This window comes from Moschus berezovskii, chromosome 18 (genome assembly GCF_049115385.1).
Source record: "Moschus berezovskii isolate FMDL1 chromosome 18, NW_MosBer_1.0, whole genome shotgun sequence".
Classification (NCBI taxonomy): domain Eukaryota; kingdom Metazoa; phylum Chordata; class Mammalia; order Artiodactyla; family Moschidae; genus Moschus; species Moschus berezovskii.
Window position 1 is genome coordinate 21,232,204 of NC_142477.1, and position 13,271 is coordinate 21,245,474.

General features: G+C 40.6%; 1 protein-coding gene across 2 annotated transcripts in view; it reads left to right on the forward strand.

The window, feature by feature from the left end:
- The window catches only part of BASP1 (brain abundant membrane attached signal protein 1), a 55,698-nt gene extending 43,259 nt beyond the window's left edge, over window positions 1–12,439 (forward strand). For both annotated transcript variants that reach the window (XM_055422241.2, XM_055422242.2), the window contains exon 2: window positions 11,179–12,439. In XM_055422241.2, coding sequence (XP_055278216.2) covers window positions 11,188–11,853 — 666 coding nt within the window. In that variant the 5' untranslated portion in view covers window positions 11,179–11,187 and the 3' untranslated portion in view covers window positions 11,854–12,439. The remainder of the gene's footprint in view (window positions 1–11,178) is intronic.
- Window positions 12,440–13,271: the final 832 nt, after the last annotated feature.

Below are 13,271 nucleotides of genomic sequence, written 5' to 3' on the forward strand. Positions count from 1 at the left end.
CTTCCAACCATCTCATCCTTTGTTGCCGCCTTCTCCTCCTGCCCTCAATCTTTCCCAGCATCAGGGTCTTTTCCAGTGAGTTGGCTCTTCACATCAGATGCCCAAAGTATTGGAGCTTCAGCTTCAGCATCAGTCCTTCCAGTGAACATTCAGGGTTGATTTCCTTTAGGATTGACTGGTTTGATCTTGCAGTCAAGAGTCTTCTCCAGCACCACAATTTGAAAGCGTCCTGTTTGTTTGCTCTAACATAAATGCTTTCCAATTCCCTATTTTCATTTAAAGGTAGCTTAGTCAACCTAGATAGCATATTAAAAAGCAGAGACATTACTTTGCCAACCAAGGTCCGTCTAGTCAAGGCTATGGTTTTTCCCGTAGTCATGTATGGATGTGAGAGTTGGACTGTGAAGAAAGCAGATCGCGGAAGAATTGATGCTTTTGAACTGTAGTGCTGGAGAAGACTCTTGAGAGTCCCTTGGACTGCAAGGAGATCCAACCAGTCCATTCTAAAGGAGATCAATCCTGGGTGTTCATTGGAAGGACTGATGCTAAAGCTGAAACTCCAATACTTTGGCCACCTCATGCAATGAGTTGACTCACTGGAAGACTGATGCTGGGAAGGATTGGGGGTGGGAGGAGAAGGGGACGACAGAGAATGAGATGGCTGGATGGCATCACCGACTCGATGGACACGAGTTTGAGTGAACTCCGGGAGTTGGTGATGGACAGGGAGGCCTGGTGTGCTGTGATTCATGGGGTCGCGGAGAGTCAGACACGACTGAGCGACTGAACTGAACTGAATTGTAGTCATCTTTCAAGGCAGTTTATCATAGTGTTTAAGAGACCTCACTCCAGAGACAGAGTGTGTGGGTTCACACCACTATCTCCAGAGTACCAGTTGTGTCATGTTGGGTAGGTTATTTGGCTTAGTTTCCTTGTAATAAAGTGGAAGTAGTAATAATTTCTTGTAGGATTGATGAGATTATGGGCTAATGGGTTAATATATGTAAAGATTAAATAGTAATAGACATAAGCAATATTATCTTTATTTCATTTTCCTCTTCTATTACTCTGTCAGCCCTAGACAGAGTAAGTTCTAGTGTATAAATACTTTGGATATTTCTACTGTTTCCAACTCCACCTTATCTGTCTCCCAACTTCAACTAAAGGTCATCTCTTCTGGGAAAACTAATTTTTGGCTGTCTCATTTTAATTGTCTCTGTATGTCTAACCCTCATGCTAGACTAGAGTAGACGTGTTCTCTGCTGTGTCTTACTTAACTTGAAACATTTTTTCTTTTCCTACTAAGGAGCAAGTCTATTTTTAAATCTAGAATAATTTCGGAAGATTTTAAGTTCTTAAGTCAACTCTGCATGTTGGTTTTTTTTTTTTAATCCGAGCATGTGGGATCTTAGTTCTCTGACCAGGGATTGAACCCACACCCCCTACACTGGAAGCACGGAGCCTTCACCACTGGACTACCAGGGAAGTCCCTGCGTGTTGAATTTTTGAGGAGAGATCCTTAAGGATACTAGAGAATGCTCTGTAGGGCCTGGACTTCATAAAGGAGAATGGAAATTTCATTTGTGATTAATTTCCCTTTCTATAAAGGAGCTTTCTGACTTTGTAGTTATAACTCATCTTAACCAGCTCTCTAGGAAAATCGGGTTGTAGCAGGGTGAGTGTTTGTGTATCTGTGTGCTTTCCACAGATTTGCACATTTTACAGTACATTTTTACAGTGTTGAACACTTTTATTGTGACAGGGAAATAAATTAACTTTGAAAATGTTTCTCTAAAATTTTACTCGTATTAAATAGGTTTGCCTTAGAAATTTAGACATGGGTTGACAATTCTTACTGTAATACCCTCTCCCTGGAGGACATTCCCATCCTTAAATGTTGGTGATATTACTGAATGGAAGCTTTCATTGAATCAGATACCTACAACAATAATTCCAACAATGGACATTATCGCCAGGCATTGATAACACCTAAGAGCAAATCATTATAACACAGTGCGCCCTGGTAGGAATCCTGAAAATAACATAGGCAGTATTATCTTTATTTCATTTTCCTCTTCTATTTTGGCATTTTAAAGGAAAGGGCCAGTCATTTATTAAAGACAGACATTTTTGGACATAAACAATCATGTTTTAGATTTCCCCCCCCTACTCTTATTGTAAATGTATTTTGAATTTGTTATGTTTCTCCATACTTTTAAAATTCTTTCCTTAAGGTAAAAAAAAAAAACAAAAAACACCCAAGTTGTTGATCAAACCTACCTGAAGCAAAATGCAGGTAGGTTTGATCAACAACTTGGATTCTTTCAGCCAGAGTCATTATGAAACCAGCATGTCTGGTGATGTTTGTCTGCAGATGCATTTCATGAGTCAGTTCTAACTTTGTATGTTACCTTAAAAAAAAACAATAATTGGATTGTCTTATATTTAAACCTGTTGAGTTTTTGTAGCTCTGAATTTGCAGAGTGACACAGTTTATCTTGCTATGACCACATATTTAACTTTGTCAAGAAATCTTGATTGGTTCTCATGAAGTGATCAAGACGAATAGTCTTTTTTTTTTCATCCCGTTTCCATCTTATAATCAGCAGAAAATGTATCTGCCTCACAGATGGAAACAGAATGAAAAGGAGACACTATTCCTCACCTTGATCACACCATGAAGCAGCAATCAAACCAGAAATAACACTTCAGTCTCTGACACGTACTGTTGCATATTCATGCTAGGTTTTGCCATAGACTTGGCGTCATCTTTTTCACTGTAATCTGTTTGACATTATCCCTAAGAACTTTATAGTCTCCTGGTTCTAGATGAAATGATTAATTAATCCAAATTCGTATTTTCAAAGTAGAAACTTGGCAGTGGATGGGACCTTTGTATGACTCAAGCTGTCCTATATAGAAAAATGCCTAGATAATAGTGCAGAGAGAGAAGATATAAATAGGAATAGCATTGAAGTCATAATATTGTAACCTTCAGGCTATATGGAGAAATACTCTGTTAATCATTTTCTTGTTTTGTTTTATACACCAGTTAATGTATGCCAGTGATTTTCATTGTCACAGAATTACATCATTGTTCATTGACAAAGTAACAAAAATACAGAATTATGCTAAGGAGAAATGGAACTGGAAAATGGCATGAAGTATGTAGTCATTGTTGGAAGAATATAGTACACATAATCCCTGTGGTTTCCAGGTAGTTAATGCCTAGAAACTGTCATTATGCAAGGTTGGATTTTCTGAAGAGAGTCAGTGCTGTAATTGGGGCTTACATTTTTCATCTGAAGAAACGGGAAGCTAACTAATGAACGTAACCAATAAAGTGCTACCGAAATGATGGTGATCAGCATTTAGGTGATCATCTGCATATCAGAACATCTAAAATTCAGTACAGAGGCTGAGATAGACATTTTACATTTAATCACCAATAGTTTTGCTTTCAGAATGCAGAATGGTTCTTGAGAGTTCTTTGGATGACCCAGCTGTCTAGAGGGACTCTTCTAGAATGCCCAATGGCATGCTATTCCTTAGACCTGCCTCTAAGGATTGAAATTTTAAAGTTGGTGATGAAAACCTCATTATTTCTCTAACTTAAAACTCCTTTCAATCCAATATTTGCCCCATTCTCTCTCATTGAACACAACCAGGTTACTTAGTGCTTTATTTCAGACTCAAGAAAGGAAAGAGTAAATAGGAGTCCCTGAAACATATATTTTTGGAAAACCATAAGAATACTTTCATAATGGCTAAAATATGGATTAGATCCTATCCTGGTAGGTAGGGTTTTGAGTTCCTGTGCCTTAAAACACAGACAGTCGGCATGATGGAAAACAAAGGAATATATGGGCAGAGTGGCTGAGCCATGTGTTTTCACGTGGTAGCCAGGTTATTTGAGAACCTTGGTCAGTGGCAGGGGCGGAACTGCTTTCTATAGACTTCTCAGGACCAGGTTGGCTCAGTGATCCCACTCACACAGACTACCAGTGGGCTCCTTTTCTTAGCACTGGGAACAGGGAAACTATTCCAGTGGGCTTCCACTTCCTACTACCATCCGTTTACCTTTGGTGCCGGATGGAGTCAAGATTTAAATCCTTTACTGCTGGATCTTTTGTCTTGCCTCTGAAGCTGTCCTCCTCAAGAAGCTTGTAGGATTGAATATTTGGCTTCAGTTTCTGTAAGTTAAAGTGCAGAGAAAGACTGGATCCAGAAGAAGAGCAGATATTCATATGTAGTAAAGAGGAGTATTTGCAATCCCCTGGAGAAGTGGCAAAGAACCTGCTTGCCAGTGCAGAAGACAAAAGATTGGGTTCCCCCTGAGTTGGGAAGATCCCCTGGAGACGGGAATGGCAACCCACTCCAGTATTCTTGCCTGGAGAATCCCATGGACAGAGGAGCCTGGCAGGCTACAGTCCATGCGGTTGCACAGAGTCGGACACGACTGAGTGACTTAGCCCTCAGTGAATCTTTGCTCTTACTGTATTAAAGTCACCCTGACCTCATGCTGATATTCCCAAAGCAAAGATGTTGGTATTAAAAATCTATAACTGACTGGAACTCTTTCCCAACTTGCGATAAACTCCAGAGAAAGTCTTCTCAAATGTTGCATTCTAAGTAGCTCTGTAACAGTGCAGCTGTGTCCTGGTTTTGTGTGGTACAGCTTTCCATTACAATAGATGTAGAAACAAATTACCCCTTGATTTTGGAAACAAGCAACTCATGAGAGATTTCTTAGGTAAAACTATTTTCTAGTCAGATTCTAAACATGCAAGGGAATCTATGAGAAGATACAGGCCTTTATGAGCAAATAAAAATTTTTTTTTTTTCTTAGAAGAAATATTCCATTTTCTGGGCGCAATTCAGTTCAAAGCAAAACAAAGCAAAAATGGTTCCTTCCAAAGGAAATGGTAATACAATAATTTTTCCAAAACGACACTTTGTCCTCTGCCAGTCTACTTTTATTTTCCCAAAATGAAAGCTAAGTTTTAATTTCGTAGGCTGTGCTGATGTGCATGCTCAGTTGTTTTAATCGTGTCCGACTCTGTGATTCTATGCACTGCAGCTCACCAGTCTCCTCTGTCCATGGGATTCTCTAGGTAAGACTACTAGAGTGGGTTGCCATGCCTTACTCCAAGTGATCTTTCTGAACTGCGTTTCCTACATTGCAGGCTGGTTCTTTAAAAATATGTTGGGAAAGTCCTGGATGAGTTGATCATATTAGAATTTACAAGAATTGTGGTTCTTGAGTGAAATCCCATGATAATTCATCTGATACAGATGTAATTTTGCCCAGCATGTCCTGGGATTGTGTGTACAAAATAAACACAAACTTAGATGATTTGAATGGCTAAGGACCATCTTCCGTGTTCTCTGACCGCCTTCCTGGAGCAAAAGGATCAAAGAATCTGAAGAGCTTTGTGGAGGTGACTATCTTTGTCTATTAGAGTATCTTTATTACCATATAATATTTAAAATTATTTCTTCGCCTGAATGCCTCAAAGAAAATTTTTTTAAGGTTTGCAGTGGTAATATATAGAATTACATTTTTTTCTCTTCATAGATATATTTTAGTATTCAACTTGGTAGTTGACCATTACTTTGTAAACAGGAACCATTTACAAGAAAATGGAAGACTCAAAAAAAATCCTCCAAATATTTGTTTTGGAGAAACAATTAAAATCAAATTTTGAGGCCATTTATTATTTACATCATGTATTTATTTCTGAGGCCAAAAAATGCCTTACCTTACTTAAGGTAAGGCAGGGAAGGTACTCTTATCACATGGATGTGATCTCTTTCTGAGGCCTGATGTGAGATGTAGGCAAAGAACTGGGCTCCGGGGCTTCATACCTGCCACTGATCTTCCCTTTGATTCTCACGGCTTCTCTCCTGTTTCCCGACCTGCCCTTCCAGGTTGCTTTGATCACATAGCAGTGCTAGAATGTCACTTTCTCTCTTCACCAAAAAGCAGAATTTTTATTCTTCTGGAGTATTTGTGTATATAGCCAAGTGGGATTAATTAACTAGATAGAGGCTCACTTTTATAAGATTGGAGGAGCAGATGAGTCACACGACAGCTGAGCCATTTAGAATACTGTTAGTACCTGAAAAATATGAAATGATTTGGGACTTTATAAAAGAAAAGTTTCATCTGTGGGGAAAAAAAAGATAGGTAGTGGCATTTGACTGTTACCTTCCCTCATAAACATTTTATGTTTAGCTTATTACCCGAGATAAAGTGTAGATCAATTTTTTTTTGTCTTTCACATACGTATATAATATGAGTAAAATGAAGAGTTTTAATTGAAGAATTTGGATTCTCTGTTCATCCTGAGAACGGAAAGGGAGTTTTTTCCTTGTTTCCATGGACCAGGTGATGGAGAATTAGTGGGAAGATAAAATGATGTTTCTTCTATGATCACTCTGAGTATGAGCTCAAATTGGGAGGAAGTAGAATTGATGACTGATCCATAATCTTTACTTCTGTCTGGGAAATGATTTCTTGGTATAATAGACTGTTTATATATTTAAAAGATTTCTAACCTCAAGAGTCTTAAGTACATAAAAGAATCAAATCAAAGAAGTAGACTAATATTAATATTAGCAGTATGGGGGTAATATGGTGACAATAGGGGCTTCCCATGTGGTGCCATGCAGGGGACGCTAGAGATACAGGTTCCATCCCTGGGTCAGGACGATCCCCTGGATGAGGATATGTCAATCCACTGCAGTATTCGTGCCTAGAGAATCCCATGGACACTGGGGCCTGGCAGGCTAGGGTCACACAGTCCGACACGACTAAAGCAACTTAGCATGCACGCACACGTGGCAACAACAGATAACCATACAAACTTCTTTTCCACATATATCCAGTCAGCAGGAGCATCCTTGGAACACAGATACCAAAAATCTTGATGCCATTTAAAAATATTTTAGTCACAGTGCTTCTAATTCCTGATTCTAGAACTTACGTGTGTTTGTGGAACCTGTGTCCTACTATTCTCTTACAGTTAAACAAGCACATAATTATCTAAGAATTGCAGAATTAAATGATGGGGGAAAGAACCAGCACATATTGCAGGCTCATGAAATGGCATGTGCAGAGTCTCCATGAAGTAATTCCTGTCCAACATTTTCAGGATTAAAAACAGTGAAGTTTCTCTCTCTTGCTGTTAGTTGTCAGTTGTTTTCTAGGCCAGTTTGAAGCCACCAGTCTGTAGCTTTGGCCCTCGTAACATAACAGTTCTTTTGTATTTTCAGAGGAAAACTCCTGAGTTTGCTTTCCTCTGAGATGTTGTAACTAATAAATCAGCTTTAGTGTTTGGTTGTCATATCAACATGGAGAGTTTAGTTCAGTGCACAGGTCTGAGTTTTCCTGCTGTGTCACTCAATGGCTGGTAAATGTCCCAAGGTGGAGAAATGCAAAGGTCGCCTAGCCCTTTCATTGTAGCTCGAAAGTGAAAGTTGCTCAGTAGTGTCCAACTCTTGTGACCCCATGGGCTATACAGGCCATGGAATTCTCTAGGCCAGAATACTGGAGTGGGTAGCCTTTCTCTTCTCCAGGGGATCTTCCCAACCCAGGGATCAAACCCAGGTCTCCCACATTGCAGGTGGATTCTGTATCAGCTGAGCCACAAGGGAAGCCCAAGAATCTGGACTGGTTAGCCTATCCCTTCTCCAGCAGATCTTCCCGAACCAGGAATTGAACCAGGGTCTCCTGCATTGCAGGTGGATTCTTTCCCAGATGAGTTATCAAGGAAAGATTTGGGTTTAAGTACCTTCCAGGATGGATTACTAGTTGATGTACGTGTGTGTGTTTAACTGCTTTTTTTTTAATTTAGAAGTTCAAACTTCTGAATTGCTACACCAAATGATTTCTTTCAAAATTAGAAGTGATAGAAATAAGAGAAAAAATATATGTCCACCACCCGTTATTTCTTTAGGATTTTGATACAAAGCTCCATTGGCAAATGGGATGATAAAAAGTTACAGGGATGGAGGTTACCAGAAAATCTGAATTTTGTCCTAATCATGTCAACATCTTGAGTTTTGAGTCACCCTAGATCTCCACCAACCTTGTGACTGAGGATGGGTACCGTTCCTGAGATGAGAACTCTGCCTGCGCACTTGCTAGTTTCTCGGTGGAGTTCTCTGACAACCTAGACAGTGCCATCCTGCCTCACCTGATTTTGTAGGACTTGGCCTTTTTCTTTTATGACACTGCTCCATGAACTCACCTAGTTAGAATTTGGATAGGGATAAAAGGAAGATACTAATGGTATACTTATGATCTCATGGTACTGTTGAGGAGATTAAATACTTTAGTAATACTTTGGGATTAATGTTGTTTCTGCACCCCTGGAAACAGTTAATAGACTTGAAATTAGAATTCTAATTTATCCCTGGTTGTTGGCAAAGTTTTCACCCATATTTTCTTGAGAAATAATCAGACTGTCCTGCTTTTCCAGTGTTGTAGAGAATTCTATAAGACTTCCTCTGCTACCTCACTATAACTAACACAGGAAAATTTGCAAAAAGTAATAGTGTTTATTAACTTTCAAAGACCAGTAGGAATTGAGACATACTTTCTTAGAATTTGATTTTGTGTGTTCATTTTCTGCCCAGAAACAAAGAATAGAGTTTGGCCCTAATTGTGTTTCAGAACACCAATTTTAGTAAAGTAGATTTTAGGTTTGTAAACTAACATGACTTTAAGTCTCTAGGGATGGCTGTATACAATTTCATGCTGTGTATTTCAGAGAGGACACTTGGTTATGGTCATACGCCTACCACATTTATACTTTGTCTTCTGTTCTGTACTTTCTAAATTGGTTCATGGGTTTCTATTATGGAATTGGGAGAAGATCCTACAGGCAGATCTGTCAGGTTTTCTGTTTCTTAGCTCTAACCTGATGTACCAAAATATCTTGAAATACCAGAGTTGACATTTTGACATGCACCATTCATACCTATGGGGTAATTTAGAATTCAGTGAAAGTTTAAACTATAATTTAAAATACTGCTCCAGTTTATTTCTTCATATTTTCATTTATTGTTTTGTGATTGCTTACAGGATAAAGGTGCATTTAAAGTATTTTTACCATATATGCTTGCTGTCACTTCTGAATGAAAAATAACCAAAAATTAAATCAAATATAGCCTGTTGGATGTCTGAAGTAGGTTATGACCAAAGTCACTCCCTTGTGAAAAAGAAATGTGTATAAGAGAAATTTATCTAACACCCGGCTCTTAAATAAGATAAATGTAGGTTATCACTGTCCTGAATCATGAGTCCAAGGAATGGAATGAATAAGCAGAAAATTTTCTAAGTGGAAAATACTTAAAAAAAAGACATCACAGAGTACAGTATCGTTCTGCCAGGGGTCAGTTCTGACTTGAAACAGAACCAGAGGTGTCACCTGTATGTGGGGACACAAAGCAAAGTGTGTGTTCTCTCCTCTCTCTCTCTTTTTTTCTCCTGAATTTATTTGTGGCGATGAAAGAGAATATCGCCATGTCATTTTTGCCACACTTCATCAAGGAAAAGCAACCAATTTGCCTCTAAAGATATATGATATATGATGCCATAAAATACATTTGAACTAAATTTATACTTCATTATTGATTTGGATGAATGCCTTAGGACCAGAGGAGAAAGATTCAGGATCAAGTACACTCACAGGTTCTCACACCAGAGTCAGTGTCAGCCTCCAGGAAGTTGGAGACTTACCTTTGAGTGAAAAGGTCATTAATGACCATTAAAGTTGAGTAACTAGTTTGAATTCTCATCACAAAATTGATCATGAAGGACATTGTTATATTACTATGAAACTATTTCTTTTAAGCGAAAAATACCTTGAAAAGCAATGAATACAAGTCTGACACAATTAACAAACCAAATGTAACCGGTGACACTCTTCTGAGCGATAGTTTTCCTTTAATGGGTCCTTCTTAATAATGAGATAGACCAAGTCCTCCTTGCCTTTGGTCTTTGAAGATGCCAGTGCATATATGAATAGTGGAGTTTGAAGCTTGAGATTATTTTCTCGAAATTTGAGATCTGTGTGGTTTTTTCCCAGCTGTGTCATTTCTCTGGAATGTGTTTTAAAATTATGACACCTTTCACTAGCTCTCCTATAAATCTAAAGCGGCTGTCACTGCCGTTTTGTTCAGTCCTTGGTGTTTGAGCTGGACATGAGGAAGCAGACACAGAAATAGTGGCTCCGTTTCTCTTTGCAGTTGACAGTCTTAGTTTTTTTAATCACTGTTCTTTGATTTTTAGCTTGGTATGTCCTTGGCTTACTACTGATCGGATACTTTAAATGATTCATTGTTTAAATTTTATTTTAAACTGTGATGAAATACTTGTAGCGTATGATTTACCGAGTTTCCCATTCTAAGGTGCATGATTCAGTAGTGTTCTGAACCCTTTACTTTGTAAATAGAAGTCTCTTTCCATTTTTATATGCTTGACAAGCATCTCAGCAATGCTGTAGCTAATTACCATAGATTAAGTGGCTTGTCAGAGAAGGCAGTGGCAACCCACTCCAGTACTCTTGCCTGGAAAATCCCATGGACCGAGGAGCCTGGTAGGCTGCCGTCCATGGGGTCACTAAGAGTCAGATGTGACTGACCGACTTCACTTTCACTTTTCACTTTCATGCATTGGAGAAGGAAACGACAACCCACTCCAGTGCTCTTGCCTGGAGAATCCCAGGGACGGGGGAGCCTGGTGGGCTGCCATCTATGGGGTCGCACAGAGTCGGACACGACTGAAGTGACTTAGCAGCAGCAGCAGAGTGGCTTGTAAACAATAACAGTTGATTTCTCACAGTTCTGCTAGGGTGGGAAGTCCTAGATCAAGGCGTGGGCAGATTTGGTATCTGGTGTGGACCTGCTTTGAGGTTATAGGGGACTGGTTTCTGGCTTCGTGGGCACATGGGGAAGGGGGCCAGAGAGGTCTGTGCCGTGGTCGCTTCTATGAGGGTGCTAATCTGTCCATGAGGGCCCCACCCACATGCCCTAATCACCCCGCCCCGCCCCCTAATACTGTCACCCAGGGGTTTAGAACGTCAGTGCATGAATCTTGGGGGACTCAGACCTTCTGTCTAGAGCCTCAAGTAACTCTTTCTCCTTTTGTTTTGTGTCCTGTTGTTACAGAACTCCAAGATGGGAGGCAAACTGAGCAAGAAGAAGAAGGGGTACAATGTGAATGATGAGAAGGCCAAGGACAAAGACAAGAAGGCCGAAGGAGCCGGGACGGAAGAGGAGGGAACCCCGAAAGAGAATGAGACCCAGGCGGCTGCCGAGACCCCAGAGGTGAAGGAGGGCAAGGAGGAGAAGCCGGAGAAGGATGCCCAGGACGCCGCCAGCAAGCCCGAAGACAAGGAAGGCGAGAAAGACGCCGAGGCGGCCAAGGAAGAGGCCCCGAAGGCAGAGCCCGAGCCGACGGAGGGGGCCGAGGGCAAGCCGGAGCCCCCCAAAGATGCTGAGCAGGAGCCGGCGGGCGGCGACGCCCCCAAAGCTTCGGAGGCCGAGGCGGCGGAGCCCGCGGCCCCCACCAAGGATGCCAAGAGCAAGGAGGGAGGGGACCCCACAAAGACTGAGGCTCCCGCCGCTCCTGCCGCGCAGGAGACGAAAAGCGACGGGGCCCCAGCTTCAGACTCAAAACCCAGCAGCACTGAGGCTGCCCCGTCCTCCAAGGAGACGCCGGCAGCCACGGAGGCGCCGAGTTCCACGCCCAAGGCTCAGGCCCCCGCAGCCCCCGCAGACGAGGTCAAACCTGCCGAGACCCCGGCAGCTAATTCCGATCAAACCGTAGCAGTGAAAGAGTAACAAAGGACAGCCTATGGAAAAAAAAAAAAAGAATACAGCTTAACGACGACCTGTCTCTCTTGTCTCTCTCTCTGTCTCTCTCTCCTATACTAACTTGTTTCAAATCGGAAGTAATCATATGTATTGCCCAAGAATAAGGATGTGGTCCCATCAAAGGGAGGGAGGGGGTGGGGAGAATCCAAATAGTATTTTTGTGGGGAAATATCTAATATACCTTCAGTCAACTCTACCAGTCAGCCCTGGATTTTCAAGATCAATGTCTGAAAGTGCAGTACATCTTTTGTACCTGAACTGCTGTCACATGCGCTCCTGCCACTAAGATCTGAACATCTTGTCTTTCTGCAAGGGGCGGGGGTTGGGGAGTGATGCGTTTGATTCTGCCCGCAGGGCTGTGCCAAGGCAATCAGATGTTTATGAAAGCAGTATTTTCTGTGTTTTCTTTTTCATTTACAGCCTTTCTTATTTTGATATTTTTTTAATGTTGTGGATGAATGCCAACTTTCAGACAGCCCACCGTAGCCTGTCCACATGTATCTTGATGCCAATACTCCATTTTTCCTCCCCCGGTCGTTTTGGGAATAACAAACATTTCTCTCATCCTACTTAGCCTCCCTAGATTTCTCATGACGAGTTAATGCATGTCCGTGGTTGGGTGCACCTGTAGTTCTGTTTATTGGTCAGTGGAAATGAAAAAAAAAATTAAAAAAAGTCTGCGTTCATTGCAGTTCCAGTTTTCTCTTCCATTCTGTGTCACAGACACCAACACACCACTCATTGGAAAATGGAAAAACATAAAAATTAAAAAAAAAACAAAAAAAAAAAACGTACAATGGATGCATTGAAATTATATGTAATTGTATAAATGGTGCAACAGTAATAAAGTTAAACAATTAAAATGAAGTCAAGACGACTACTGGTTTTCTTTTTACCACCATTACCCTTCCCTGCTCCTGGGTCATTGTCTCAGTAGAGAACAGAATAATTATTGGGAGTTTTCTTGGGTATAATTGGATAGAAAAATAAAGCAGGATCTTCAAGGTTATTTGTTTAAAAACTGAGCTGGATCAGTGTCAGCCTATGGAGATATACTCTATAAAAAATGAGGATGTGATTAATTGAAAGTCACATATTTTGAGTCAAATACATTATAGGACAATAAATGGGTTTGAACTTGAAGGCTAGGTAGAAGAAAATCATAAGGTCTTGTAGATAGATAATATGCATGTAAGTTGTGAAACCACTGAAGGCCATTTTATCTGTTTGTGTACCATATTCATGGTAGCTGTGGAGTGAAAGCAAACATGGAACCAGCCTTTACAGTGACTGGATTCCTGTTCTGGTTTTGCACTGATGAGTTATGGCTTTTAAGTCACTTCTAATTGTAGGCTTCACTCTTACATGTAAGAAGGTTAAAGCAA